At 67.0% G+C, this 26288-nt stretch overlaps 3 protein-coding genes across 3 annotated transcripts; 2 read left to right on the plus strand and 1 right to left on the minus strand.

Moving 5' to 3' along the window:
* Nucleotides 1-413: 413 nt before the first annotated feature.
* On the minus strand, nt 414-10925 carry COL5A3 (collagen type V alpha 3 chain; the record flags this gene model as incomplete). The annotated part of the gene is made up of 30 exons (XM_082077162.1): nt 10811-10925; nt 8607-8774; nt 8312-8525; nt 8062-8224; nt 7520-7642; nt 7285-7425; nt 6373-6480; nt 6139-6297; nt 5483-5530; nt 5322-5363; nt 5186-5248; nt 3921-3995; nt 3718-3801; nt 3586-3642; nt 3441-3494; nt 3293-3346; nt 3114-3167; nt 2968-3021; nt 2632-2685; nt 2502-2546; nt 2259-2312; nt 2101-2145; nt 1901-1954; nt 1769-1813; nt 1598-1651; nt 1426-1470; nt 1275-1328; nt 1100-1144; nt 874-927; nt 414-521 (listed from the first exon to the last, which is right to left on the minus strand). Coding segments are annotated over exons 1-30 (2385 nt in total), but the record flags the coding sequence as incomplete, so codon positions are not given.
* A 1747-nt stretch (nt 10926-12672) lies between these two features.
* On the plus strand, nt 12673-16593 carry RDH8 (retinol dehydrogenase 8; the record flags this gene model as incomplete). Its single annotated transcript, XM_082077158.1, has 6 exons — nt 12673-12778; nt 14116-14277; nt 14352-14531; nt 14610-14703; nt 15189-15372; nt 16369-16593. The coding sequence occupies 6 exons, from the start codon at nt 12673-12675 to the stop codon at nt 16591-16593; spliced, it is 951 nt and encodes a 316-aa protein (XP_081933284.1).
* Nucleotides 16594-17757: 1164 nt separating this feature from the next.
* LOC309452539 (uncharacterized protein) lies at nt 17758-26157 on the plus strand. The gene is made up of 14 exons (XM_082077159.1): nt 17758-17887; nt 19348-19518; nt 20833-20934; nt 21302-21352; nt 21438-21608; nt 22507-22583; nt 22669-22776; nt 22860-22983; nt 23075-23153; nt 23236-23365; nt 23450-23610; nt 23795-24097; nt 24277-24416; nt 24847-26157. Exons 1-14 carry the CDS (start codon nt 17870-17872, stop codon nt 26023-26025), a joined length of 2814 nt encoding a protein of 937 aa, XP_081933285.1. The 5' UTR covers nt 17758-17869; the 3' UTR covers nt 26026-26157.
* The last annotated feature ends 131 nt before the right edge of the window (nt 26158-26288 follow it).

Genomic DNA, 26288 nt, shown 5'->3' on the forward strand with positions numbered 1-26288 from the left:
GGGACACGGGAGGACACAGGGGACATGGGAGGACATGAGAGGACATGGGGGAACATGGGAGGACATGGGGGACACAAGAGGAAACGGAGGGACATGGCGGGACATGGGGGGACACAGGGGGACATGGGGGACATGGGAGGACATGAGAGGACATGGGGGAACATGGGAGGACATGGGGGACGTGGCAGGACATGGGGGACATGGGAGGACATGAGAGGACATGGGGGAACATGGGAGGACATGGGGGACACAAGAGGAAACGGAGGGACATGGGGGGACATGGGGGACATGGGAGGACGTGAGAGGACACAGGGGGATGCAAGAGGACACGGGGGGGCATTTGGGGACACAGGGGGACACAGGGGACATGGGGGGACATGAGAGGACACGGGGGGGCACGCGGGTCCCCTCACCTTCTCGCCCGCGGGGCCGGGAGCACCTGGGTCCCCCACGGGCCCCGTCTGTCCCTTCAGCCCCTCGGGCCCGTCCTCGCCGCGGGGACCCAGCGGGCCCTGGTCACCCTGCAACGGGAACGCGGCGGGGGGAGCACGCTGGGGGGGACGGGGGTCCCCAGCTGTCCCCCCAAAACACGCAGCTGCTCCCTGGGGTCCCCAGCTGTCCCCCAAAACACGCAGCTGCTCCCGGGGTCCCCAGCTGTCCCCCAAAACACGCAGCTGCTCCCTGGGGTCCCCAGCTGTCCCCCAAAACACGCAGCTGCTCCCTGGGGTCCCCAGCTATCCCCAACAGACACAGGGCCCCTCCCTGGGGTCCCCAACTGTGTCCCCCCCCACCTCAACAGAGCTGTGTCCTGCACCTGGGGCTTGGTGGCACTCACAGCCCCCCCCATGAGCCCCCCCAGGACACCCCACTTACCCTGTCCCCCTTGGGGCCCATGTCCCCCTTAAAGCCGGGGAATCCATCTTCTCCCTGAAACAAAGGCACGTTTTGGGGGGGGGGGGTGAGAATGCATGAGCAAGCCCCAAGTGGGGGGTCACAATGTGGAGCTGAGCCCCAAATCCCACCAGAGGGGCTGTCCCCAAGTGTCCCCCCCCCCCGCCAAGGATGAGTGACCCCCAAGAGCAGGGGGGGCCCCTCTTACCTTCTCCCCCTTGCTGCCCTTCAGGCCCCGCACGCCAAACGCTCCCTGCAGAGGGGACACGGAGGGGACATGGAGGGGACACAGAGGGGACACAGAGGGGCTGGTGTGTCCCCCAACCCACGGGGGACACCCCCTGTCCCCCCCAACACCATGCAGAGGCGGGGGGTCCACTCACCTTCACCCCCCGGGGTCCCGGGTAACCAATGGGACCAGGGGCACCCACGGGGCCCTGGGGACAGAGAGAGAGGTGACAAAAATGGGACCCCCCCCCTAAAAAAATGGGATCCTACCCCCCCATTTGGGGTGCTGGGGGGGCAGCCCCTCACCTGGAGGCCCTTCTCTCCGGCTGGTCCTTCTCGGCCGGGGTGACCCTGTGGGGACACGCTGGGATGGTGACACTGCCCCGGTGTCCCCGCTGTGCTGGGGACCAGAGTGACCCCCCCAGGGGACACAGTGACCCCCCCAAGGGACACAGTGACCCCCCCAGCCTGTACTCACCGGGGGCCCGTCGGCCCCAGCCACCCCCTGGATTCCCGGCTTCCCCGGCGGGCCCTGCGTGACGGGGGACACATGGGGACACCGAGGGGACACCCCTGGGGCCCCCCAGGAGCTGCTCGGAGCTGGGGCAGCTCCGTGCCCTGCCCCCCCCCCACCCCAAAATCCACTCACCTTCTCCCCCGGGAGCCCGACGGGGCCCTGGGGGCCGGGGAGACCCTGCAGAACAGAGCGGGGTGATGGGGGGGGACTGGGGACCCCCCAGTGTTGTGGGGACACCCCACTGCCCCCCAGCACCAGCGGTACCTGCGGCCCAGGGTTCCCCTGCTGTCCCGGGGGTCCCGGCTCCCCTTGGATTCCCTGGGGGGGGCAAAGTCCATCAGCGCAGTAAAAAACCCTCCTCAGCGCCCCCCATGACCCCCAGCGCCCCCCAAAGAGCACCCAGTAGTGCTGCCCCCCCACTTCCTGGCTTCATTGGGGTTGGGGGGGTCCCCGGTGACACCCACCACGTTGCCTTTGGGCCCCGGTGCCCCGTCGATGCCGCTGGGACCCTGCGGAGGAACGGGGGGGTCAGGGTGACACCGCACCCCAAGGTGGCGGGTGACAGAGACAAACCCCCTTGGGGACAGACAGACAGACAGACAGAGGGATGGGTGTCTCATACCGGTGGGCCGGGGGGGCCGGGGGGGCCGCGGGTGCCGATGAGGCCTCGTGCACCCTAAGGACAAGGACATGGGGGTCGGGGGGGGCTCAGGTGACCCCAGCACCCCAAATTCCCCAGGGTGGGGGAGTCTGGTGCGCAAATCTCTCCCCCAAAAAGCTGAAGGAAGAAAATGGGGGGGCAAACTTGTCCCCCCCCCTCCCCGCCGCTCTTTGGGCTGGGGGAGGAGCCAGGGTGGGTACTCACAGGTTCCCCTGGTTGTCCCCGAGGTCCCGGGAGGCCATCGGAGCCCTGGGGGGGGACAGAGTGGAACTGAATGTGTCCCCCCCAAAACCAGCGGGGGCCGTGTGTTCCCGTGTCCCCCCCCACTCCTCACCTTGGCGCCTTTCTCGCCGGGGGGGCCAGCTGGTCCTGGCTTCCCCAAGTCACCCTGCACAAGAGAGAGGGGGGCGTGGGGACAGGTGACAGGAGGGGACACACTGAGGCCCCCCCCCCCATGTCACCCTGCACAAGGGAGAGTGGGGCGTGGGGACAGGGTGACAGGAGGGGACACACTGAGGCCCCCCCCATGTCACCCTGCACAAGAGAGAGGGTGACGTGGGGACAGGGTGACAGGAGGGGACACACTGAGGCCCCCCCATGTCACCCTGCACAAGGGAGAGGGTGACGTGGGGACAGGTGACAGGAGGGGACACACTGAGGTCCCACTCACCCGGTGGCCCTTCTCTCCCGGCAGCCCCGGCAGCCCATCGAAGCCCCTGTCACCCTGGGGGGGTCAGACAAGCATCAGGCCGAGCTCTTGTCCCCCCCCCGCCACACCAAGCCCCCCCAGCACCGACGTCACCCCCCGTGAGAGACCTTGGGGCCGGTGTCCCCCGGGAGTCCCCTGGCACCGTCAGCTCCAGCGCGACCCTGCAAGACAAGGCCGGGGGGTGGGAAGGGGCCCAGGACTCAGAGCCCCCCCCGGAAAAGGGGCACTGTGACAGCTGGGCAGGGACATTTGGGGGTGACAAAACCCCAAGCCCTCCAGTTCTTACCCGTCTGCCCAGTTTCCCCGGTGGCCCTGGCGGCCCCTGCAACCCCCGGGGACCCTGATGGAGAAAAGGGGGGGGTCAGTGTTTGGGGGGGGGTCAGGGCTCAGCAGCCCCCTCCCAGGGGCATCACCCCCCACCCCTGTTCTCTCACCCGTGGCCCCATGTCCCCAGCGTCTCCTTTCAGGCCTGGGTGTCCAGGTAGACCCTACAAAAACAAAGCATGGAGACCCCCCCGTGAAGGTTGGAGATGTGCTTTTTGGGGGGGGGGACACACTTCACATTGGCCCAGTACTCACCAGTGGTCCTGGGCGGCCTGTCAGCCCCATGGGACCTGGGGGGCCCTTCATGGCGAGCTGGGGGGAGAAGGGAAGAGGGGTTGAGGGGAAATGGGGGGGCTGGTTGGGGGGGGGTCCTGGGGGGGTCTGTACCTTCGCCTGCTGCAGGATCGCTTGGGCTTGGGCTTCTTGGAAAGAGACGGTGGGGCCCTTGAGGGAGTCCCCCCCAAACTGGAACTGGGGGGGTATGGAGCAGGGTGAGGGGTGTGGGGAGCCCCCAGCCCCCCCCAGGGACAGCCAGCTCGGTGTCACCTCCAGAGCTGTCCCCGAGGCTCCTGTCTGTCCCCAAAACTTACCGGCAACATGATCATGGTCCCCGCGGGGCCGCGGATCCCGTCGGCTCCCGGCAGCCCCGGCCGTCCCGCGGGACCCTGCGGTGGGGGGGCGGGGGGGGGGATGAGCCGTCACCGCGCTGTTACGAGCTGTCAGCTCAGGGCTTGCAGCTCCAGCGCCCCGGCACGCCCCGGCACGCCCCGGCACGCACCGGGACACCGCGGCCCCCCCGGCCCGCCGCGGGGCGGCTCTGACCCCGTCACAGCCCCCCTGCCCCTTACAGCCCCGTCACAGCCCCCTGACCCATCACAGCCCCCCCTGCCCCTTACAGCCCCGTCACAGCCCCCCCTGCCCCTTACAGCCCCGTCACAGCCCCCCTGCCCCATCACAGCCCCCCTGCCCCATCACAGCCCCCCCTGCCCCATCACAGCCCCGTCACAGCCCCGTCACAGCCCCCCAACCCATCACAGCCTCCCTGCCCCATCACAGCCCCATCACAGCCCCCCCTGCCCCTTACAGCCCTGTCACAGCCCCCCTGCCCCATCACAGCCCCCCCTGCCCCTTACAGCCCCGTCACAGCCCCCCTGCCCCTTACAGCCCCGTCACAGCCCCCCCTGCCCCTTACAGCCCCGTCACAGCCCCCCTGCCCCATCACAGCCCCCCCTGCCCCTTACAGCCCCGTCACAGCCCCCCTGCCCCATCACAGCCCCCCTGCCCCTTACAGCCCTGTCACAGCCCCCCTGCCCCATCACAGCCCCCCTGCCCCATCACAGCCCCGTCACAGCCCCCCAACCCATCACAGCCCCCCTGCCCCTTACAGCCCCATCACAGCCCCCCTGCCCCATCACAGCCCCATCACAGCCCCGTCACAGCCTCCCCTGCCCCTTACAGCCCCATCACAGCCCCCCTTGCCCCATCACAGCCCTGTCACAGCCTCCCCTGCCCCTTACAGCCCCATCACAGCCCCATCACAGCCCCCCTGCCCCTTACAGCCCCATCACAGCCCCCCTTGCCCCATCACAGCCCCATCACAGCCCCCCTGCCCCTTACAGCCCCATCACAGCCCCCCCTGCCCCCCCTGCCCCTTACAGCCCCATCACAGCCCCCCCTGCCCCATCACAGCCCCCCTGCCCCCCCTGCCCCTTACAGCCCCATCACAGCCTCCCTGCCCCTTACAGCCCCATCACAGCCCCCCTGCCCCCCCTGCCCCTTACAGCCCCATCACAGCCCCCCTGACCCATCCCAGCCCCATCCCAGCCCCGTCACAGCCCCCCCGTCTCCTCCGTACCCGATCGCCGGGGTCCCCGGGCAGCCCTGGTGGTCCCGGTGGTCCCAGGGGACCCGTTTCCCCCTGCGCAGAGCACAGCAGCGCGTTAACGCTTCGGCGTCTCCCGCGTCCCCCCCTCGCCCCCCCAGCTCCTCACCGCAGGGCCTGGGGGTCCCGGCGGCCCCTCGAATCGCCGACCCTAAAGGAGATGAGAACGAGCCCCGTCCTGCCAACCGTCTCCCACGGTGGCCCCGGGGTGTCACAGGAGGGCTGGGGGCCACGTGGCCCTTTTTGGGGGGGTTGTTGTGTCCCACTCACCGGCTCCACGATGGCTGGTTCGCCTTTCTGCCCCTTCAGACTGGGCTCCTGAAAAACATGGGGGGGTGAAACAGCCGAGAGCCGGGCTGGGGTGACGCCTTCGAGCCACCTATGTGGTCCCTGCATCCATCCGGTGGCCCTGGACCCATCCTGTGGCCCCCAGACCCATCCTGTACCACCTGGACCCCACCCCATGGCTCCTGGTCCTGTCCCACAGCTCCTGGACCGCATCATGTGGTCCTTGACCCACCCCGTGGCCCCCAAACCCCATCCTGTGGCCCCCAGACCCACCCTGTGGCACCTCAACCCCCTCCTGTGGCCCCAGACCCATCCTGTGGCACCTCAACCCCATCCTGTGGCCCCCAAACCCCATCCTGTGGCCCCCAGACCCACCCTGTGGCACCTCAACCCCCTCCTGTGGCCCTGGACCCATCCTGTGGTCCCCAGACCCATCCTGTGGCCCCTAGACCCCATCCCATGGCCCCTGAACCCCACCCTGTGGCCCTGGATCTATCTCATGGCCCCCAGACCCACCCTGTGGCCCCTGGACCCCATCCTTTGTCCCCCAGACCCATCCCTTGTCCCCCAGACCCATCCCATGGCCCCGGCTCAGCCGGCCAGAACTGGGGGGTCCCTGTGCCCATCCCCAGTGTCACCTGGGCAGCCTGGATCACCATCCCCTCGCGCTCGGCGGGGCCGAACCGCTCCCGGCTCGCGGGGTCCCCGTCACCGTCGTCCTCGTAGCCCGGCAGCTCCGCGCTGCCACCCCCAGCGTCCCCATCCTCAAGTTCAAGCACAAGCTCCTCAGCAGCGTCCTAAGGGACGGGGACATATTTGGGGGTGACAAGGTAGGGGGAACCTCCCCTGCCTCCCCCAGCCCCCCGCGGTACCTCGAAGGGGTCGGTGCCGTTCAGGGTGACGCTGACGGTGGTGACGAGGCCGGAGGGGACGGGTGACACGGAGCTCTCCTGCGGGGACGGCGCCGTGGGCGCGCTGGCCTTGGGCGATGCGGAAAGGGCGCGGGGTGAGGAAGGGAGCGCTGCGGCAGAGGGAGCTGCTGACCCCTCGGGGGGTCCCGCAGGACCGGGAGATGCTTTTGGGGGGGTCACGGGTGGATTGGGGACATCCCCACCCCGCCACAGCCCCTGCTTGGATTGGGGACACCGGTGCCGTTCCCCGTTTTGGGCCGAAGCGCTGGGACGGCGAGCCAGGGCTGGGCAGCTGCTGCTCGGGGGCGCGGGGGCGGCCGTTCCCCCCGAACTTTGGCTCCGAGCAGCACCTGGAGCGCGGCCACCCCTCGCCGGGTCTCTCCCCGCTGGCCGGGGCCAAGGCTGAGTCATCGGCAGGAGGGGCCACCGTCCCCTTGGCCGGCGGCACCGTCCCCAGCTGCAGCCCTGACCCATTTCCAGAGCCAACGGGGCCAAAGGCGGAGGTGGGGGGGCTGCCCCCCAGGGCCAGGAGCTGTGGGGACACGCCAGCCACCGGGCTACCCCAAATCATTGAGGAGCCGCTCCAAACCAGCCGGCACCCATGTCCCCCAAAGGTTCGGCTCCGCGGGGTCCGGCGTGGCCAAAACCAGCCCGTTTTGCCCCAAATTGCGCGAAGACGAGGCGGGAGCTCCGCGCACGGCTCCGGGACGCGCTGGGCTCGGCACCCGCAGCCGCTGGGATTTGAAGCCGGATTCGGGTGCCGGCGCGAGGGGCTGAGCCGCGGCAGCGCCGGCACGTCGCAGGTTGGCAGATCTGGGTTAACCGGGGCGGGTTAACCAGCGGCAGAGTGGGTTAGTTAGTTGCGTTCTCTACCTGGCCGGCCGTGATGGAGGGTGCGGAGGGCTCGTGCTGCTCCGGCAGCTCCTTGTTCCTCCTCTTCTTGCCCTTGCCCTTGCCCTTCCTTTTCCCCTTCCTGCCCTTCCTCCGGGGGGCGGCCGTGGGCTCCAGGTCACTCTGCGGGGGACAGGGACAGAAATGGGGGTGTCGGGGGCCCTGTGACCCCCCCCACGGAGTCCCAGCCGCCCCCCTCCCCAGTTTGGGCGCTCACCTCCTCCGGGAAGGGCGCGAGGAGCGGGTAGAGCAGGGGCTGGTGGCAGTCGGGCATGTAGAGGTGGCAATAGGAGCGGGCGGCCTCGGGGTCGGCCACCAACAGCAGCTGCTGGACGTCACCCTGCGGCAAAGGACAACGGGGGGACACCAGGGGGCGGCGGGTTTGACCCCCCCCAATTCGCACCCCGGGCCCGACGGGTGCCGACGCGCGCCCTGGATACGGGCGCAAGAGCCGGGGGTGGCCTGGGAGGGGGGGAAAGGGGACAAAGGGACACTTGTCTGCCCGCTGGGGACAAAACGGGCTGGGGGGGGCGCCCCCGCTCGCCTCAATGCCGCCTCTTTGCCTTGACATTTGCAGCGGGCAGGAATGCAGGGAGGGGAATCAGGTCACCCCATGGGACGGGGACGCCCCTTGGGGACAGGGACACCCCTTAGGGACAGAGGGCGGCCCCCAGCACAACCGGGTCCCCCCCTTCCCCAAACCCCTCCCTACCAGGGCCAGCCAAGGCCTCTGGGACGTGGATCTGGGGAGGGACGCACCTCGAAAACCTCCTCGTCCAAGAGCCGGGCCCCAAAAATCGTCACCCCCTCGGTGCTAACGAGGGGCTGAGGTCCCCGCTCCAGCGGCAGCGTGGCCAGGAGGTGACAATCCACCAGCAAGGAGACGTTGGTGCCCTCCACGGCCAACGCCACGCGGTGCCACCTGCGGAGACGGGACTCGCTGGCAGCCAGAGGGACCCGCGGACCCCCCGCCCCGCCCCAAAACGCATCCCCCCTCCTCATCCCTCACCTGCCGTCGGCCAGGTTGACCCTGCGGAACACGGGGTAGCGCTCCGGGGGGGGCCGCCCCTCCTGGTCCTCGTAGAGGAAGACGGGCGAGGCGCCGATCTCCACGCCGAGCTGCTGGACGCCGCGCTCGTCGTACAGCGAGAGCAGGAAGGCTTGGCCCCCGCGCCGCGCGCGCACCGTGGCCAGCACCGCGAAGTCCGCGGGGAAGGAGCCGTCTGCGAACGGGGGGACAATCAGGGACCCCCCCGAGGCGGCTCTGCACCCCCAAAAGGAGACGCGAGCCCTGGGCGCCGTACCGGGGAAGAGCTGGCGGGTGGGCGCGCTGAGCTGGGTGCGGTTGTCCACGCGGAAAGCCAAGTCGGGCTCCGGCGTCCCCGGGCGCTGGGGACAGATGCCGGCGGTGACGGTGACGCCGTGGCGGCCGTCCTGCATGCCCAGCGTCCGCAGCACGTCCACGGGCACCGCTGTGGGGAGAGCGGGGGACATTTCGGGGTGGGGACCCTCCGGTGACACCCCCCGGTTAGAGCGGGGCCGCGGCCCCATCCCCCTGCGTGCGGCGGCCAAGCCGGGCCGGCCCGGGGCCAGGCAGCTGTGTGGGTGCAAGGCCGGGGGGGCCGGGGGGGCCGGCGCATTCCTTCCCTGCATTCCACCGCCCCTGGGCTCGCTCTGCACCCCCCGCGGCACGGGAGCACCCCATGGGAACACGGGAGAACCCCACGATAACATGGGAGCACCCCATGGGAACACGGGAGCACCCCATGGGAACACGGGAGAACCCCATGACAATGTGGGGGAACCCCACAATAACACGGGAGCACCCCATGGGAACACAGGAGAACCCCACGATAACACGGGAGCACCCCATGGGAACACGGGAGAACCCCACGATAACACGGGAGCACCCCACGATAACATGGGTGCACCCCATAATAACATGGGATAACCCCAAAACAACATGGGTGCACCCCACAATGACCCAGGAGCACCCCACAACAACACAGGAGCACCCCATGATAACAAGGATGCACCCCACAATAACTCGAGTGCACCCCACAATAACACGGGAGCACCCCATGATAACACGGGTGCACCCCACAATAACACGAGAGCACCCCACAACGACATGGGTGCACCCCACAACACGGGTGCACCCCACGACACGGGAGCACCCCACAACGACATGGGTGCACCCCACGACACGGGAGCACCCCACAACAACATGGGTGCACCCCACGACATGGGAGCACCCCACAACACGGGAGCACCCCACAACAACATGGGTGCACCCCACAACACGGGAGCACCCCACAACACGGGACCACCCCACAACATGGGTGCACCCCACAATAACATGGGTGCACCCCACAACACGGGTGCACCCTACGGGTCGAGCGGGTTCCGTCACCTACAGACCCCCCCGTCACCCTCCAGCTGCACCCAGCTGGGGGTGCGGGAAGGTTGGGGTGCCGGCGTGGCCCCCCCGGGACACAGCCCCCAACCACGGAGGGTTAATCCGGCACAGCCAGGTGTGCGTGGGGGGGCCGCGGCTGCAGCCACATCAGAGAGCGCGGGGCCCCCCGCCCGCGGCAGCGCCCACCCCCCTGCCGCACAGACCTGTCCGGGCAGCACGATGGGGGGTGGGGGGCACCCCAAATTACCCTCACCCCCCCCCCCCATAGCCGGGTTGGGGCCACCAGAGGCCGGGGCCGGGCTGGGAACGCGCTGACCCCCCCGCCCCGGCCCAGCTGGCTCTCAGGCCCTCCTGACCCCCGCACATGGGGCTGGTTTCCTGCCGGGGATCCCCAGGGAGGGGGGGTGATGAGGGCCCCCCCCCCGGGCTGGGAACCCCCCCATAGAGGGCCAATGGGTGGCCCCGGAGCGGATGCCAGAGCCGGGCGTGGGGGGCTCACGGGGGTGCCCTAAAGCCAAGGGGTATTTGGCGGGGGGGGCACACCCCCCCATGGCCTCGGGGAGCCCCCACACTGGTGCTAATCCTGTTAGTGACGCTTCAGGTGCTCCCCCAGACCACCCCCCCGTGGCCAGCCAAGGGACCCAGGCGTCCGGGGTCCCCCCCCCCACCTGCACCCCCACCCTGGGGATGCCAGGGAACCTGGGGGGTGCACCCTGCCCCGGGGGGGTCCCCCTTTCCCACGGGGAACACCCTGGGTGGGGGTCACTGTCACCCACTGTGCGACCCCACAGGAGACCCCTGAACCCCATATCCCGGCAGCTCCCCCCTCCACGGGTACCCCGACCCCCCCACCGTGTCCGCCGTGGGCCCCCCAGGCCCTGTCCGTGGTGCTGAATGCGCTGGCGGGTCCCCGGGGGGGGACACCCCACGCGTGACAGCCGCGGGGATCCCTTTGGGGACACCCGTGTCGCCCCACTGGGACCGCGGGGTTCACGGTGGTGGCCCCCGAACCCCCCCCCCCGTGGTAGCGGGGTGGGTGGCGATGGGGGACACGCGTGGGCGTGGGGGGGCCATCGCGGAGCGCGGTACCTGTGCGGGCCGGGGGCAGCCCCTGCAGCACGGCGAGGAGCGTGGCGAGCACCGGGAGCGGCTCCATGCCCGGCGCGGGGGGGGCGCGGAACCGCCGCCCGGTACCGGAGCTCGGTGGCCGGTACCGGAGCTCGGAACCCGCCCTGCCCGCTCCGGGCTCGTCGGGGCTGCGGGACGGGACGGGACGGGACGGGACGGGACGGGACGGGACGGGACGGGAGGGAGGGGAAGGAAGGACCGGCCCCCCCGGAGCTCCCGCCCCCCCCGAGCGGCCCGGCCCACGGGCGGGACCCGGCAGCAGCGCCAGGATCGGGCCCGGGGGGCTCGGCTGCGGACGGGCCGGGGGTGGCGGAGCCCCCAGCCCCACGGATTAGGGGTGAAGAGCCCCCCAACCTGCCCCCCGCCCCATAGACAGTTTAGGGGGCGGGGACCCCCAAAACTTCCCCCAGCCCCACAGATTAGGGGTGCAGAGCCCCCCAACCTGCCCTCAGCCCCACAGCCAGTTTAGGGTGCAGGGACCCCCAAAACTTCCCCCAGCCCCACAGACAGTTTAGGGGTGCAGAGCCCCCCAACCTGCTCCCAGCCCCATAGACAGTTTAGGGGTGCAGAGCCCCCCAAAACTTCCCCCAGCCCCACAGACAGTTTAGGGGTGCAGGGTCCCCCAACCTGCCCCCAGCCCCACAGATGGTTTAGGGGTTCAGGGACCCCCCAACCTGCCCCCAGCCCCACAGACGGTTTAGGGGTGAAGGGACCCCCCCAAACTTCTCCCAGCCCCATAGCAAATTTAGGGGTGCAGAGCCCCCCCACCTCCACAGCAAATATTGTAGATTTTGGGGTGCAGCATCCCCAGGGTGGGGGGGTTTTGGGGACACCTGCAGCTGGCTGCAATGCCCCCCAGGGTGGGGGGGTTTGGGGACCCCCCCCCTGCAGCTGCCGCTGCCCCCCCCGGGACCCGTCTGGCCCGAGTCCCCCCCATTGCCTCATCCCTGACTCATGGTCCCTCGGTTCCGCTCCCCCCAAATTTTCCACTTCCCAACAAATATTTACCCTCGTCTCTGCAGTAACAGCCCCCCCGGGCCCCCCCAGCCCAGCCCTTGTGTGTGTCCCCCCCCAGGCTTTGGGGGTGACGCAGCCCCCCCAAAAAAAACCCTCAGCCACTTCGTCCCAGCTCCCCATGGACACCCGTGACTGGGTGGGGGTCCCTGATGGGTGCAGGATGGGGGGCCTTTGGGGAGCCTGGGGGGGCTCTGGGGGACCTGGAGGTGTTGGGTGGTCTTGGGGGGGGAGCTCTGGGGAGCCTGGGGGGGAACTGGGGGGCTCTGGGGGACCTTGGGAGCCTGGGGGGGCTCTGGGGGACCTGGAGGTGTTGGGTGGTCCCAGGGGGGCTCTGGGGGACTTGGGGAGCCTGGGGGGGCTCCAGGGGGCTCTAGAGTACCTATAGGTGTTGGGTGGTCTCGGGGGGACCTTGGGAGCCTGGGGGGGCTCCAGGGGGCTCTAGAGTACCTATAGGTGTTGGGTGGTCTCGGGGGGACCTTGGGAGCCTGGGGGGGCTCTGGGGGACCTTGGGAGCCTGGGGGGCGCTCTGGGGGACCTGGAGGTGTTGGGTGGTCTCGGGGGGGCTCTGGGGGACCTGGGGAGCATGAGGGGGCTCTGAGAGACCTGGAGGTGTGGGGTGGTCGTGGGGGGAGCTCTGGGGGTCACTTGTCCCCATCCCACCAGGGGTGTCCCCAAGGGCAGGGGAGGGGACCCACGGCCCCGTGGCCCCCCCGGGGCTGTCCCTGGAGGGGGGGGGTTGATCCTGCTCCCACGTGACGGCGGGTCCTGATCCCATAAGAGCCTTTGGACCGCGGGCCGGCGCAGCCATGGCCGCCCCCGCGCGCCGCACCGTCCTCGTCACCGGCTGCTCCTCCGGCATCGGCCTGGCCGTGGCCGTCAAGCTGGCGCAGGACCCCCAGCGGCGCTTCCAGGGTGAGAGCCGGGGAGGGGGGGCCCTCCCGCGGTGTCCCAGCAAGGAGGGGACAGGTGCAGCGTTTGGGGGGGTCCCTGTTGATCTGTCCCTGGAGGTTTTGTCCCCACAGCCCCCCAGGACTTGATGTCCCGTGGCCCCAAGGTCACAGAGCCCACTTCGGTGAGATGAGGTGTCCCTGTGTCCCCCACCTGTGTCCTGCAAGGTGGAGGGGAGCTGGGGACATGGGACAGACCCTTGGGGACATGGGACATCCCCATGGGGACAAGGGACAGCCCCTCAGGGACAGGGGACAGCCCATGAGGACAAGGGACAGCCCCTTGGGGACATGGGAAAGCCCCTTGGGGATAAGGGGACAGCCCCAAAGGGACACGGGACAGTCCCAAAGGGACATGGGACAGCCCCTTAGGGACACGGGACAGCCCCAAAGGGACAGGGGAGAGCCCCTTGGGGACATGGGAAAGCGCCATGGGGATAAGGGACAGCCCATGGGGATAGGGGACAGCCCCAAAGGGACACGAGACAGCCCCATGAGGACACGGGACAGCCCATGGGGACACAAGACAGCGCCAAATGGACAGGGGACAGCCCCTCAGGGACATGGGACAGCCCATGAGGACAAGGGACAGCCCCATGGGGACATGGGAAAGCCCCATGGGGATAAGGGACAGCCCCAAAGAGACACGAGACAGCCCAAGGGGACACGGGACAGCCCAAGGGGACACGGGACAGCCCCATGGGGACATGGGACAGCCCCATGGGGACATGGGAAAGCCCCAAGGGGACACGGGACAGCCCCTTGGGGACATGGGAAAGCGCCATGGGGATAAGGGACAGCCCCAAAGAGACAGGAGACAGCCCAAGGGGACACGGGACAGCCCCATGGGGACATGGGAAAGCCCCAAGGGGACACGGGACAGCCCCATGGGGACATGGGAAAGCCCCAAGGGGACACGGGACAGCCCCTTGGGGACACGGGACAGCCCAAGGGGACATGGGACAGCCCCATGGGGACATGGGACAGCCCAAGGGGACACGGGACAGCCCACGATGACACGGCCAGCAGGAGCAGCCCACGGCCACGAGCGCACACGCGTGTAACCGGGCCGGACACGCACACACACGTGTCCCCGTACGCCGTCCCCGTCCCCGTGCCACCCGCTGTCACACACACAACCCCAGTGCCCCACCACTCACCCGCGGGATTAGTCCCAGGGGATAATTAACAGCCACGTTACCCAAGCAGCTTAACGAACGTCGTCGTCCCCACTTGACCTTGACCCGGTTGGCATCCGGGGTCGCCCCCGAGCTGGTTTTTGGGGTTTGGGGTCCCCCCCAGTAATCGCCACCATGCGGGACCTGCGGAAGAAGGAGAAATTAGAGGCGGCGGCGGGAGCGGCGCTGGGCACCACGCTCAGCATCCAGCGCCTGGACGTCTGCAGCGACGGCTCGGTGGCCGAATGCATGGCCAGCATCCCCGGGGGGCGCGTGGACGTGCTGGGTGAGCGACCGGGGGGGCGACGGACCCCACGGGGCGCTTGGGGGGGTGTCTGAGCCCCCCGTACGGCTCGGCAGTGAATAACGCAGGCGTGGGGCACGTGGGGCCGGTGGAGAGCGTGAGCGTGGAGGAGATGAAGCGCATCTTCGAGACCAACTTCTTCGGCGTCGTGAGGATGATCAAGGCCGTTCTCCCCGACATGAAGCGGCGGCAGAGCGGGCACATCGTGGTGGTCAGCAGCGTCATGGGGCTGCAGGGTGAGGTTTGGGGGTCACGCCGCCATGGGGGTGCTGGAAAGGGGGGTCTCGGGGCGCTCAGCCCCTCTGCGCCCGCAGGGATCGTCTTCAATGATGTCTACGCCGCCTCCAAGTTCGCCGTGGAGGGGTTTTGTGAGAGCTTGGCCGTGCAGCTGCTGCAGTTCAACGTCTTGTGAGCATCGGGGGGACCCCAGAGGGGCTCAAAGCGGCTCTGGGGGGGCTCTGGGAGACCTGGAGATGTTGGGGGGACTCTGGGGGGGCTCTAAGGAACCCAGAGGGGGGATCTGGGGGAGTTTTATGGGACCTGGAGATGTTGGGGGGACTCTGGGGGGGCTCTGGGGGACCTGGAGGTGTTGGGGGGACTCTGGGGGGGCTCTGGGGGATCTGGAGACGTCTCGTGAGCATTGGGGGGACCCCAGAGGGGCTCAAAGCGGCTCTGGGGGGGCTCTGGGAGACCTGGAGATGTTGGGGGGACTCTGGGGGGGCTCTAAGGAACCCAGAGGGGGGATCTGGGGGAGTTTTATGGGACCTGGAGATGTTGGGGGGACTCTGGGGGGGCTCTGGGGGACCTGGAGACGTCTTGTGAGCATTGGGGGGACCCCAGAGGGGCTCAAAGCGGCTCCGGACCCCCCCCGAGCACCCACCTGCACCCCACAGCGTCTCCATGGTGGAGCCGGGTCCCGTCAACACGGACTTCGAGCTGAAGCTGATGGAGGAGGTTTCACGCTCCGAGTTCCCCGGCGCCGACGCCGACACCGTGCGGTATTTCAAGGACGTTTATCTGCCGGCGTCCCACCAAATCTTCGCCACGCTGGGGCAGAGCCCGGGCGCCGTGGCCGAGGTCTGGAGCAGGTTTTGGGGTCCCTGGGGTGCTGGAGCGGGTTGAGAGGAGGGAACGGAGCTTCAAGGGGCTGGAGAAGGAGGGTGAGGGTGGAAATTGGGGGTGATTTCTTCCCCAAAGGGCTGTGGGGTGTTGAACAGGCTGCCCAGGGCGGTGCTGGAGCCGCCATCACTGGGGGGGAACAGAGGAGCTTCTTGGGGCCATTTTAGTGCCGGGGGTGGGTTATGGTTGGACTCCATGATCTCGAGGGGCTCTTCCAAACAAAATGATTCTAAGATCAGCTCGGGGCCCAAAATGGTGCCAGAGTCACCTCAGGGCCCAAAATGGCGCCAGAATCACCTCAGGGATCAAAATGGCGCCAGAATCACCTCAGGGATCAAAATGGTGCCAGAATCACCTCAGGGCTCCAAAATGGCGCCAGAATCACCTCGGGGATTAAAATGGCGCCAGAATCACCTCAGGGATCAAAATGGCGGCACCAGAATCACCTCAGGGCTCAAAATGGCACCAGAATCACCTCAGGGACATCAAAACGGCGCCAAAATCACCTCAGGGATCAAAATGGCGCCAAAATCACCTCAGGGATCAAAAATGGCGCCAGAATCACCTCAGGGCCCAAAACGAAAAGGGTTTTTGGGCGTTGGAACAGGCTGCCCAGGGCAGTGCTGGAGTCGCCATCGCTGGGGGGTGAACAGGAGCTTCTTGGGCACGTTTATTGCGTGATGGTCAGACTCCATGATCCCGAGTCGCCATCGCTGGGGGGCGAACAGGAGCTTCTTGGGCACATTTATTGCGTGATGGTCGGACTCCATGATCCCGAGTCGCCATCGCTGGGGGGCGAACAGGAGCTTCTTGGGCACATTTATTGCGTGATGGTCGGACTCCATGATCCCGAGTCGCCATCGCTGGGGGGTGAACAGGAGCTTCTTGGGCACGTTTATTGCGTGACGGTCGGACTCCATGCTCCCGAGGGGCTCTCCGGTTCTCCTCCCTCAGGCCATCGTGTCCGTGATCGGCGCCCGGCGCCCGGCGTTCCGGACCCAGACCAACCGTCTGTACACGCCGCTGGTGGCTCTCAAGTACGCGGATCCCTCGGGGGATCTGTCGGTCGGGACCTATTACCGGCTGCTGTTCCAGTACGGGACGCTGTTCCAGCTCAGCATGGCCGCCCTGCGCTGCCTCACCTGCGGCTGCTGCCGGCGCAGGGTCACCCCCTTTTGAACGGGGTGGGGGGCACCCCGTATTTGTCGCTCCGTGCCCCTCTGGCGGCAGGACAGACGGATGGACGTGGCCCTGGGTGGGGGGGGGGGAGACATAGAGAGGGGGGGTCCCGGTGGGGAGATTTGGGGGGGGGGGGGTTGGGGGAAGCTGTGGGGTGGGGGAGCCTTGGGGGACGTTATTGAGGGGTGTCTGAGGGGCTTTGGGAAGGATGGGGGGGCTCTGGAGATGTTGGGGCGGCTCTGGGGGACCTGGAGGTGTTGGGGGGACTCTGGGGGACCTGGAGATGTTGGGGGGACTCTGAGGGGGCTCTGGGGGACCTGGAGATGTTGGGGGGACTCTGGGGGGGCTCTGGGGGACCTGAAGGTGTTGGGGGGACTCTGGGGGGGCGCGGGGGGACCTGGAGATGTTGAGGGGACTCTGGGGGACCTGAAGGTGTTGGGGGGACTCTGGGGGACCTGGAGAATTTGGGGGGACTCTGGGGGGGCTCTGGAGGCTCTGGAGGTGTTGGGGGGGTCTCTGGGGGGTCTCTAAGGAACCCAGAGGGGGGACCTGGGGGGGTTTGGGGGACCTGGAGGTGTTGGGGGGGCTCTGGGGGACCTGGAGATGTTGGGGGGATTCTGGGGGGGCTCTAAGGAACCCAGAGAGGGGATCTGGGGGGGTTTTGGGGGACCTGGAGGTGTTGGGGGGACTCTGGGGGACCTGGAAGTGTTGGGGGACCCTGAGGGGCTCTGGGGGCTCTGGAGATGTTGGGGGGTCTCCGGGGGGTCTCTAAGGAACCCAGAGGGGGGATCTGGGGGGTTTGTGGGCCTGGGGAGCCTGAGGGGGCATCCAAAAGGTGCTCCGGGGTACCTGTGTGTGGGGGGGGGTCTCTGGGGGCTCTGGAGGACTTGGAGTTGTTGGGGGGTCTCTGAGGGGTCTCTGGGGGTGTCGATGAACCCGGGGGGGGGGTGGTTTGGGGGGGTCTCCAGTAAAGCGTGTGACTGCACCGACCCTCGCACTGACCTGAGCGCCGCCGGGGGGGCGGGTGAAGCGGCCCCGGCCCCTCCGGCATCGCCTCCCCAGCCACGGCGGGAGCGGGAACGGCGCCGGGGGTCCCGGGGGGTCCGGGGGGTCCCAGGGGATCCCGGGGGGGGCAGCGGAAGCAGCGGAAGCGGGGCTGGGGGTGGAGAACAGGCCGCGTCACCATGGCAACGGCGCGCCAAGGACCGGCCGGAAGTGACGCGACGGAAGTAGCCGGAAGTACCGGTGACCGCATGGTGGCGGCGGCGGCGGCGGGATGGGGCGGCCGAGCAAAGTGCGGACCGGGCCGGGGGATCCGGGACACGGGGGATCCGGGACACGGGGGGAGCGGGACACGGGGGGAGCGGGACACGGGGGGATCCGGGACACGGGGGGATCCGGGACACGGGGGATCCGGGACACGGGGGGAGCGGGACACGGGGGGATCCGGGACACGGGGGATCCGGGACACGGGGGATCCGGGACACGGGGGATCCGGGACACGGGGGGAGCGGGACACGGGGGGATCCGGGACACGGGGGATCCGGGACACGGGGGATCCGGGACACGGGGGATCCGGGACACGGGGGGAGCGGCCGGGGGGATCCGGGACACGGGGGGATCCGGGACACGGGGGGAGCGGCCGGGGGGATCCGGGACACGGGGGGATCCGGGACACGGGGGGATCCGGGACACGGGGGGAGCGGGACACGGGGGGAGCGGCCGGGGGGATCCGGGACACGGGGGGATCCGGGACACGGGGGGATCCGGGACACGGGGGGAGCGGGACACGGGGGATCCGGGACACGGGGGATCCGGGACACGGGGGGATCCGGGACACGGGGGTCGCCCGTGAGCGCGGCAGCGGGCTGGCCCGGGATCGGGCCCTCCTGGGGCGGGCGGGCCGGGGGAGCCGGTATGACCGGGGATCGGACCCGGTATTACCGGGGATCGGGCCCTCCCGGGGGTCTGGAGGGAACGGGGGAGCCGGTATTAGCGGGGATCGGGCCCTCCCGGGGCGGGGTGGGGCAGGGAGGGACGGGGCACCCGGTGTTACCGGGGATCGGGGGCTCATTCCCTCCTGGGGGGGACAGGAGGGAACAGGGGACCCGGTATTACCGGGGATCGGGGGCTCAGTCTGTCCTGGGGGGACAGAAGGGGATGGGGGACCCCATGTTACCGGGGATCGGGGGCTCAATCCCTCCCGGGGGGGAAAAGGAGGGAACAGGGGACCCCATGTTACTGGGGACCGGGGGCTCATTCCCTCCTGGGGGGGGACAGAAGGGGATGGGAGACCCGCTATTATCAGGGACTGGGGGCTCAGTCCCTCCTGGGGGGGACAGAAGGGGATGGGTGACCTGCTATTATCAGGGACTGGGGGCTCATTCCCTCCTGGGGGGGGAGAGAAGGGGATGGGGGACCCGCTATTATCAGGGACTGGGGGCTCGGACCCTCATGGAGGGGATGGGAGACCCGGTATTACCGGGGATCGGGGGCTCATTCCCTCCTTGGGGGGGCACAGAAGGGGATGGGAGACCCAGTATTACCGGGGACTGGGGGCTCATTCCCTCCTGGGGGGGACAGAAGGGGACAGGGGACCCACTATTATCAGGGACTGGGGGCTCGGTCCCTCGTGGAGGGGACGGGACACCCGGTATTACCGGGGACTGGGGGCTCGGACCCTCCCGGGGGCACCGGAGGGGCTGGGGAGGGGTCCCTGCCCCGTCCCCCCCCCCGGTAACGCGTCCCCCCCAGAGCAAGCACCAGAAGAAGGAGCGCGCGGCCGCGCGGCACCAGGCCCAGCAGGACTTCGCCACCGTCCCCCACTCGTTCGTGTTCCACCGCGGGCGCGGCGGCCGGAACCTGCGGCAGCTGGTGGCCGACGTCAGGAGGGTGATGGAGCCCTTCACCGCCAGGGCCCTCAAGGTGAGCCGGGGGGGCTGAACCCCCCGTTTGGTGTCACATCGCAACGTTTGGCCTCGTTAAACCTCATCCTGTTGACGATTCCTCAATGCTCCAGCCTCTTGAGATCCTTCACCAGCCTCACCCTGGAGTTTCCTCTCCTCTTCTCTTTCCTCTTCTCTTTCCTCTTCTCTTTCCTCTTCTCTTTTCTCTTCTCTTTCCTCTTCCTCTTCTTCTTCCTCTTCTTCTTCCTCTTCTTCTTCCTCTTCTTCTTCCTCTTCTTCTTCCTCTTCTTCTTCCTCTTCTTCTTCCTCTTCTTCTTCCTCTTCTTCTTCCTCTTCTCTTCTCTTCCTCCTCTCTTCCTCCTCTCCTCTTCCTCCTCTCCTCTTCCTCCTCCTCTCCTCTTCCTCTCTCTCCACTTTCATCTCCTCCTCTCTTCTCCTCCTCTTTTCTTTTTCCATCTCCTCTTTTTTCTCACTCCTCTGCTTTCCTCAAAAAAACCCCAATCCAACCCAACTCAACCCAACCCAACTCAACCCAAACCCAACTCAGCCCAAACCCAACTCAACCCAACTCAACCCAACCCAAACCCAACTCAACCCAACCCAAACCCAACCCAACGCAACCCAACCCAACTCAACCCAAACCCAACTCAACCCAACCCAAACTCAACCCAACTCAACCCAACCCAAACCCAACTCAACCCAACCCAACTCAACCCAAACGCAACCCAAACCCAAACCAAACTCAACCCAAACCCAACTCAGCCCAAACCCAACTCAACCCAAACCCAACTCAACCCAAACCCAACTCAACCCAAACGCAACCCAACCCAAACCCAACTCAACCCAACCCATCCCAACCCAAACCCAACTCAACCCAACCCAACCCAACCCAAACCCAACTCAACCCAAACCCAACTCAACCCAAACCCAACTCAACCCAACCCATCCCAACCCAAACCCAACTCAACTCAACCCAAACGCAACCCAACCCAAACCCAACTGAACCCAAACCCAACTCAACCCAAACGCAACCCAACCCAAACCCAACTCAACCCAACCCATCCCAACCCAAACCCAACTCAACCCAACCCAAACCCAACTCAACCCAAACCCAACTCAATCCAAACCCAACTCAACTCAACTCAACTCAACCCAAACCAAACTCAACCCAACTCAACCCAAACCCAACCAAACTCAACCCAACCCCAACCCAACCCAACTCAACCCAACCCATCCCCCCCAGCTCAACCCACTCAACCCAACCCAACCAACTGAACCCACCCAATGCAACCCAACTCAACCCAACCCCACCCCCCCGGTTTTGGTGCCGCAGGTGCGCAAGAACAACTCCCTGAAGGACTTTGTGGCGGTGGCCGGACCCTTGGGGGTCACACACTTCCTGGTTTTCAGCAAATCCTCCTCCAGCATCAATTTTGTGAGTCGCGACCCCCCCACACACCCTTTGGGGTTTGGAGGGAGCCCCTTTGGTACCTTTTTGGGGGGGTGTCACCCCGAATTTGCAGATGCAGATGATGAGAAAATCACGCTGAGTTTGTGCCATGATTTTAGTCAAAGTAAACGCACTGATGTGTCTGCGCGGGGGGGTCAGTGGTGACCGGGGGAGGCAGTGGTGATTAGGGGGGGTCAGTGGTGATTAGGGGGGGTCAGTGGTGACTTGGGGGGGGTCAGTGGTGACTTGGGGGGGGTCAGTGGTGACCTGGGGCAGTCAGTGATGACTTGGGGGGGTCAATGGTGGCACCAGCTCCATTCCCAACACCAACCACCACTTCCCTCCCCCCCAGAAACTTTTCCGCCTGCCCGGGGGCCCCACATTGACGTTCAAGGTGCTGCAGGTGGGTCCCCCCTAACCGGACCCCCCCCCATCTTCCTCCCAGCGTCTCCTCCTCATCCTCACCCGTCTCCGCGTGTCCCCCCCAGTACTCGCTGATCAAGGACGTGGTGTCGTCCCTCAAGCGGCACCGAATGCACGAGCAGCAGTTCACCCACCACCCCCTCCTGGTGCTCAGCAACTTCGGCCTCCAGCAGATCCAGGTCAAGGTCATGGCCAGCATGTTCCAGAACATGTTCCCCTCCATCAACGTCCACAGGGTGAGCCGGGGGGGTCTCGCTCCCTCGGTGTCTCTCAGGGGTCGATATATCGATCGTGGAGGGGGGGACAGTGGTGAGGGATCTCGAGAGGTTGGAGCGCTGAGGAATCGTTAACGGGGTGAGATTTAACGAGGCCAAATGCTGGTTTGTCCAGCTGAAGTATTCTTGTTTCCTCCTTGCCTTCCCTTCTCTTGTCTCATCTTCTCTTCCTCGTTTTCTTCTATTCCTTCTTCTCTTCCTCCTCCTCTTCTCTCTCTTCATCCTCCTCTTCTCTTCCTCCTCGTCTTCTCTTCCTCCTCTTCCTGTCTTCTCTTCCTCCTCTTCCCTTCCCTCTTCTCTTCCCTTCTTTCTCTTCCGTTCTCTTCCCTTCTCTTCCCTTCCCTTCTCTCTTCTCTTTCTCTTCTCTTCTTCCTCCTCCTGTCTCTTCCTCCTCCTCTTTTCTCTTCCTCCTCCTTTTCTCTCTTCCTCCTCCTCTTCTCTCTTCCTCCTCCTCTTCTCTCTCGTCCTCCTCCTCTTCTCTTTTCCTCTTCCTTCTTGTCTTCTTCTCTTCCTCCTCTTCCCTCCTCTTCCTCCTCTTCCCTTCCCTTCTCTCCTCTCTTCTCTCTTCCCTTTCTCTTCCCCTTCATTTTCTCCTCTTCTTCTCTGTCCACCTTTTTCTCTGCCTTTTCTTTCTCCTTTTTCATCTCTTTTTCATCTCCTCTTTTGCTTTTCCCATCTTTCTCCTCTTTTCTTGTCTCTGTTTCCTCCTCATGTTCTGTTTCTCTTTCTATTTCCCTCTCTCCTCTTTCCTCCACTTCTTCCTCCTCATTTCCTCCACTTCTTCCTCCTCATTTCCTCCTCTTCTTCCTCCTCATTTCCTCCACTTCTTCCTCCTCATTTCCTCCTCTTCCTCCCCCAGGTCAACCTCAACAACATCAAGCGCTGTTTGCTCATCGCCTACAACGCCGAGACTCAGCAACTCGATTTCAGGCACTAGTGAGTGTCACCCCCAAATCTCCGGGGACCCCCCCGCGCCCCCACGTCCCAGCTCTTCCTCCCCTTCCTCCTCCTCCTCCCGCAGCAGCGTGAAGGTCGTTCCCGTGGGCGTCAGCAAAGGCCTCAAGAAGCTGCTGCAGGAGAAGTTCCCCAACATGAGCCGCCTGGAAGACATCAGCGAACTGCTGGTCAAGTGCGTGGGGTGACCCGGAGGGGACAAAAGTCGCGGTGACACCTCCCGCGTTGTCCCCAAACACGTCCCCTCCTCCCGAGCAGGGACATCAACCTCTCGGAGAGCGAAGCCGAGCAGGATGGGACCCACAACACGCTGGAGCTGCCGCAGGCGTACGCCGGCCGCGGCAACATGAAGGCGCAGCAAAGCGCCGTGCGCCTCACCGAGGTGGGTGGTGACGGTGACGATGGTGACGCTGCGGTCACCATCACGCCGGGGGGGTCGCGGAGCCTGATCGGTGCCCCCTATATCCCCGCAGATCGGCCCCCGCATGACGCTGCAGCTCGTGAAGGTCGAGGAGGGGCTGGCGCAGGGCAACGTGCTCTACCACGGTTTTGGTAAGCGCCGCGAAACGCCGGGCCGGGAGCTCGCCGGGGGCGGAACCGCGGCGTCTCACCCGCTTTCCCGGCGCGTCCCAAGTGCACAAGACGGAGAGCGAGGTGCGGGAGATGCTGGCGCGGAAGGAGGCGAAGCTGCGGCTCAAGGCGGAGCGGCGGCACAAGCAGGAGGCGGACGTGGAGCGCAAGCGGCGGCAGCGCGAGGCGCAGAGGTGAGCGATCCGGTAACAGGGGGATCCGGTAACGGGGGATCCGGCTGCGTCCTGGCGGCGTCCAACACCGCGGTGGCACCGCAGGGAGAAGAGCCTGGCCGGGATGCGGCGGAAACGGCAGCAGGACGGTGACAGCGACGCTGAGGACCCCGGCGCGCCGGAGCAACCGGAGGCGGCCGAGCATTCGGAGAGCGACAACGATGCCGAATATTACCGGGAGGAGGTGGGCGAGGAGCCCGACAAAGGTGAGTCCGGCAGGGCCGGGTTGTCCCCTCCTCATGCCGGCGGTGGCTGATGACACCAAAACCTTGAGCTCCCGGTGATTTTGGTTCAAAGTAAACGCTCTGACACCCCCTCCCCCCCCGGTGCCGCGCACCCGCCGCCCCGGTTTTGCCGCTAACCCCCTATTTCTTGTCTTTTCCCCCCAAGATCTCTTCCCCAAGCGGAAGCGAAGCTCCTCAGGCGCTGCGCCCTTGCGGAAGCGCCGCCGGCGCAGCCGACCGGAGGATCCCGGCGCCGCGGGGCCGGGGAAGGGAGACGCGGCGCGGAGGGACCCGCTGCACCGCGGCGGCGCCGGGAAAGGGGCGCCGGGGCGCAAAGTGCGCCGAGGAACCCAACGGCCGCGCCGGGGGGGCAGCGATGGCGGCGCCACGAGGCCGAAGGGCAGAGGGAAGGTGCTGAGCAAGGGGAAGATGATTTTCCGGCGGCCGGGCCGCGCCAAGAAGGGGAAGCGCTGAAGCTGCGGCCACGCGCCGGGACTGTGATGTGGGGTGGGTGGGTGGGGGGGAAGAGGAAATGGGCCCCCCCTGTGCAATACACGGTGTGGAACGGCGCCTGTGGCTCTGCTGGTGTTTGGGGGCGTTGTGGGGTGTGACTGTTGCCGAACCCCGTGACTCTGGTTGGTCGGGCAGCCCCTGCCTGTGCGGGCAGGAGGCTCCGGGTGACAAGCGGAAGATCCACCCCCCGGCAGCCTGTTGTCACCATAGGGGACAGGGGGTGGCCCTGGGACTGTCACCGAGGGGAGGGACGGGAGAGGACGCGCAGCCGGAGGGTGAGTGGGGCTGCGGGCGGGAACACGGACCCCCCTGCCTGCACCCCAAGATCCCTGCCTGCACCCCAACAGTCCTGCCTGCACCCAAGAGTCCTGCCTGCACCCCCAGATCTCTACCTGCACCCCAAGAAACCTGCTGGTACCTGGGATCCCTGCCTGTACCCCCAGACCCCTACCTGCACCCCAAGAGTCCTGCCTGTGCCTGGGATCCCTGCCTGCACCCCAATAACCCTACTTGCACCCCAATAACCCTACTTGCACCCCTAGATCCCTGCCTGCACCCCAAGATCCCTGCCTGCACCTGGGATCTCTGCCTGCACCCCAGGAGTTCTGCCCACACCCCAAGATCCCTGCCCGCATCTCGAGAGTCCTGCCTGCACCTGGGATCCCTACCTGCACCCCCAGATCCCCACCTGCACCCCCAGATCCCCACCTGCACCCCCAGACCCCTGCCTGCACCCTGAGATCCAGGCAAAGGCCACCCAAGGGGCCACATCCTGTCTCAGAAGGCACAAGGTCTCGATCGCGGCACGAGGCTCAACCAAACCCTCCCCACCACGTCACCGGCAACTCCACCCCTTTCCCTGCCCTCAACCACAACCCCGCGCTCGGGGGGCGACCGGCAGGACCCCCCCGGCACGTCCCCCTGGCCATGGCGGCTCCGCTCACCCGCTGCGGCAACTTCAGCGCCATCCAGGAGTCTCTGTGGCCGGTGCTGGCGGCGCAATTCCCTCCGGCGCTGCTGGGCAACACCGCGGCCGTTTACCGCTTGGCCGCCGCGGCGCGCTCCTGGCACAGCGGCTCCGTCTACTCCTTCCACCTGGCGCTCAGCGGGCTCCTCTACTCCCTGTCGCTGCCGTTTTTAGCCGCGTATTATTACCCGCCCAAGGATTGGCGCTACGGCGCGGCGCTGTGCAAGCTCGAGCGCTTCCTCTTCAACTGCAACCTCTACGGCGGCACCTTCTTCCTCGCCTGCATCAGCCTCAACCGCTTCCTGGCCATCGTGTACCCGCTGCGGACGCGCGGGCGGCTGCACCGCCGCGGCGCCCACGCGCTGAGCGCGGCCGTTTGGGCGCTGGCCGCGGCGCTTTCGGCGCCCACCTTGTCCTTCGCCGAGCTGCGGGAGGCCGGGGAAGGCGCCACGGAGTGTTTGGGGAGCGCCACGCCGGAGCGGTTGCCGCGGTTCTACCCGTACAGCCTGGCCGTAGCGGCGCTGGGCTGCGCGCTGCCGTTCCTCCTCACCGCCGCCTGCTACGCCGCGGTTCTCCGCACCGTTTGGCGCAACCGTCACCTCGGCGCGGTGGAGAAGCGCAAAGTGGGGTTGTTGGTGGGTGCCGGAGTGGCTCTTTACGCCTTTTCCTACCTCCCGTACCACGTTTTCCGGAACCTCAACCTGCGGCGGCGTTTGCTGGCGCCCGGCGCGGAGAATTGCGGCGTGTCCAGAGCCGTCCACGCCGCCGCGCAGGTCTGCAAGATCCTGGTGAACCTCAACGTGTGCCTGCAGCCGCTGCTCTACGCCGCGCTGCCCGACAGCGCGCCGAGCTGCTGCGGTGCCGCCGACGCCGCCGGCGAGCGCGCCGAGCACGCCGAGATGCGCCCGGTGGCCTAAAAACACCCCGAAGTGGCCGCGATGGGGGTCGGCGCGGCAATCGGGTGCGTTTTGCTCCCGGCGAGGGCTGGGGGAACGTGGGAAAGTGGTGATTAAAGCTGAAAGGGAAAGCGTTGCTGCTTTTTGTGGCAGAGATGTGTTGTGTTCGTCACTAGAAACCGTCCCCACGGCGCTGGCTCGGGCGCCACCACGGTGCCTGGGGTGGGGGCGAGCTGGGGACAGGGACAGCCCCAGCGTGGGGACACCAACAGTCCCAGCGTGGG

The sequence above is a fragment of the Streptopelia decaocto genome (assembly GCF_964273445.1).
Source record: "Streptopelia decaocto genome assembly, contig: HAP1_SCAFFOLD_591, whole genome shotgun sequence".
Classification (NCBI taxonomy): domain Eukaryota; kingdom Metazoa; phylum Chordata; class Aves; order Columbiformes; family Columbidae; genus Streptopelia; species Streptopelia decaocto.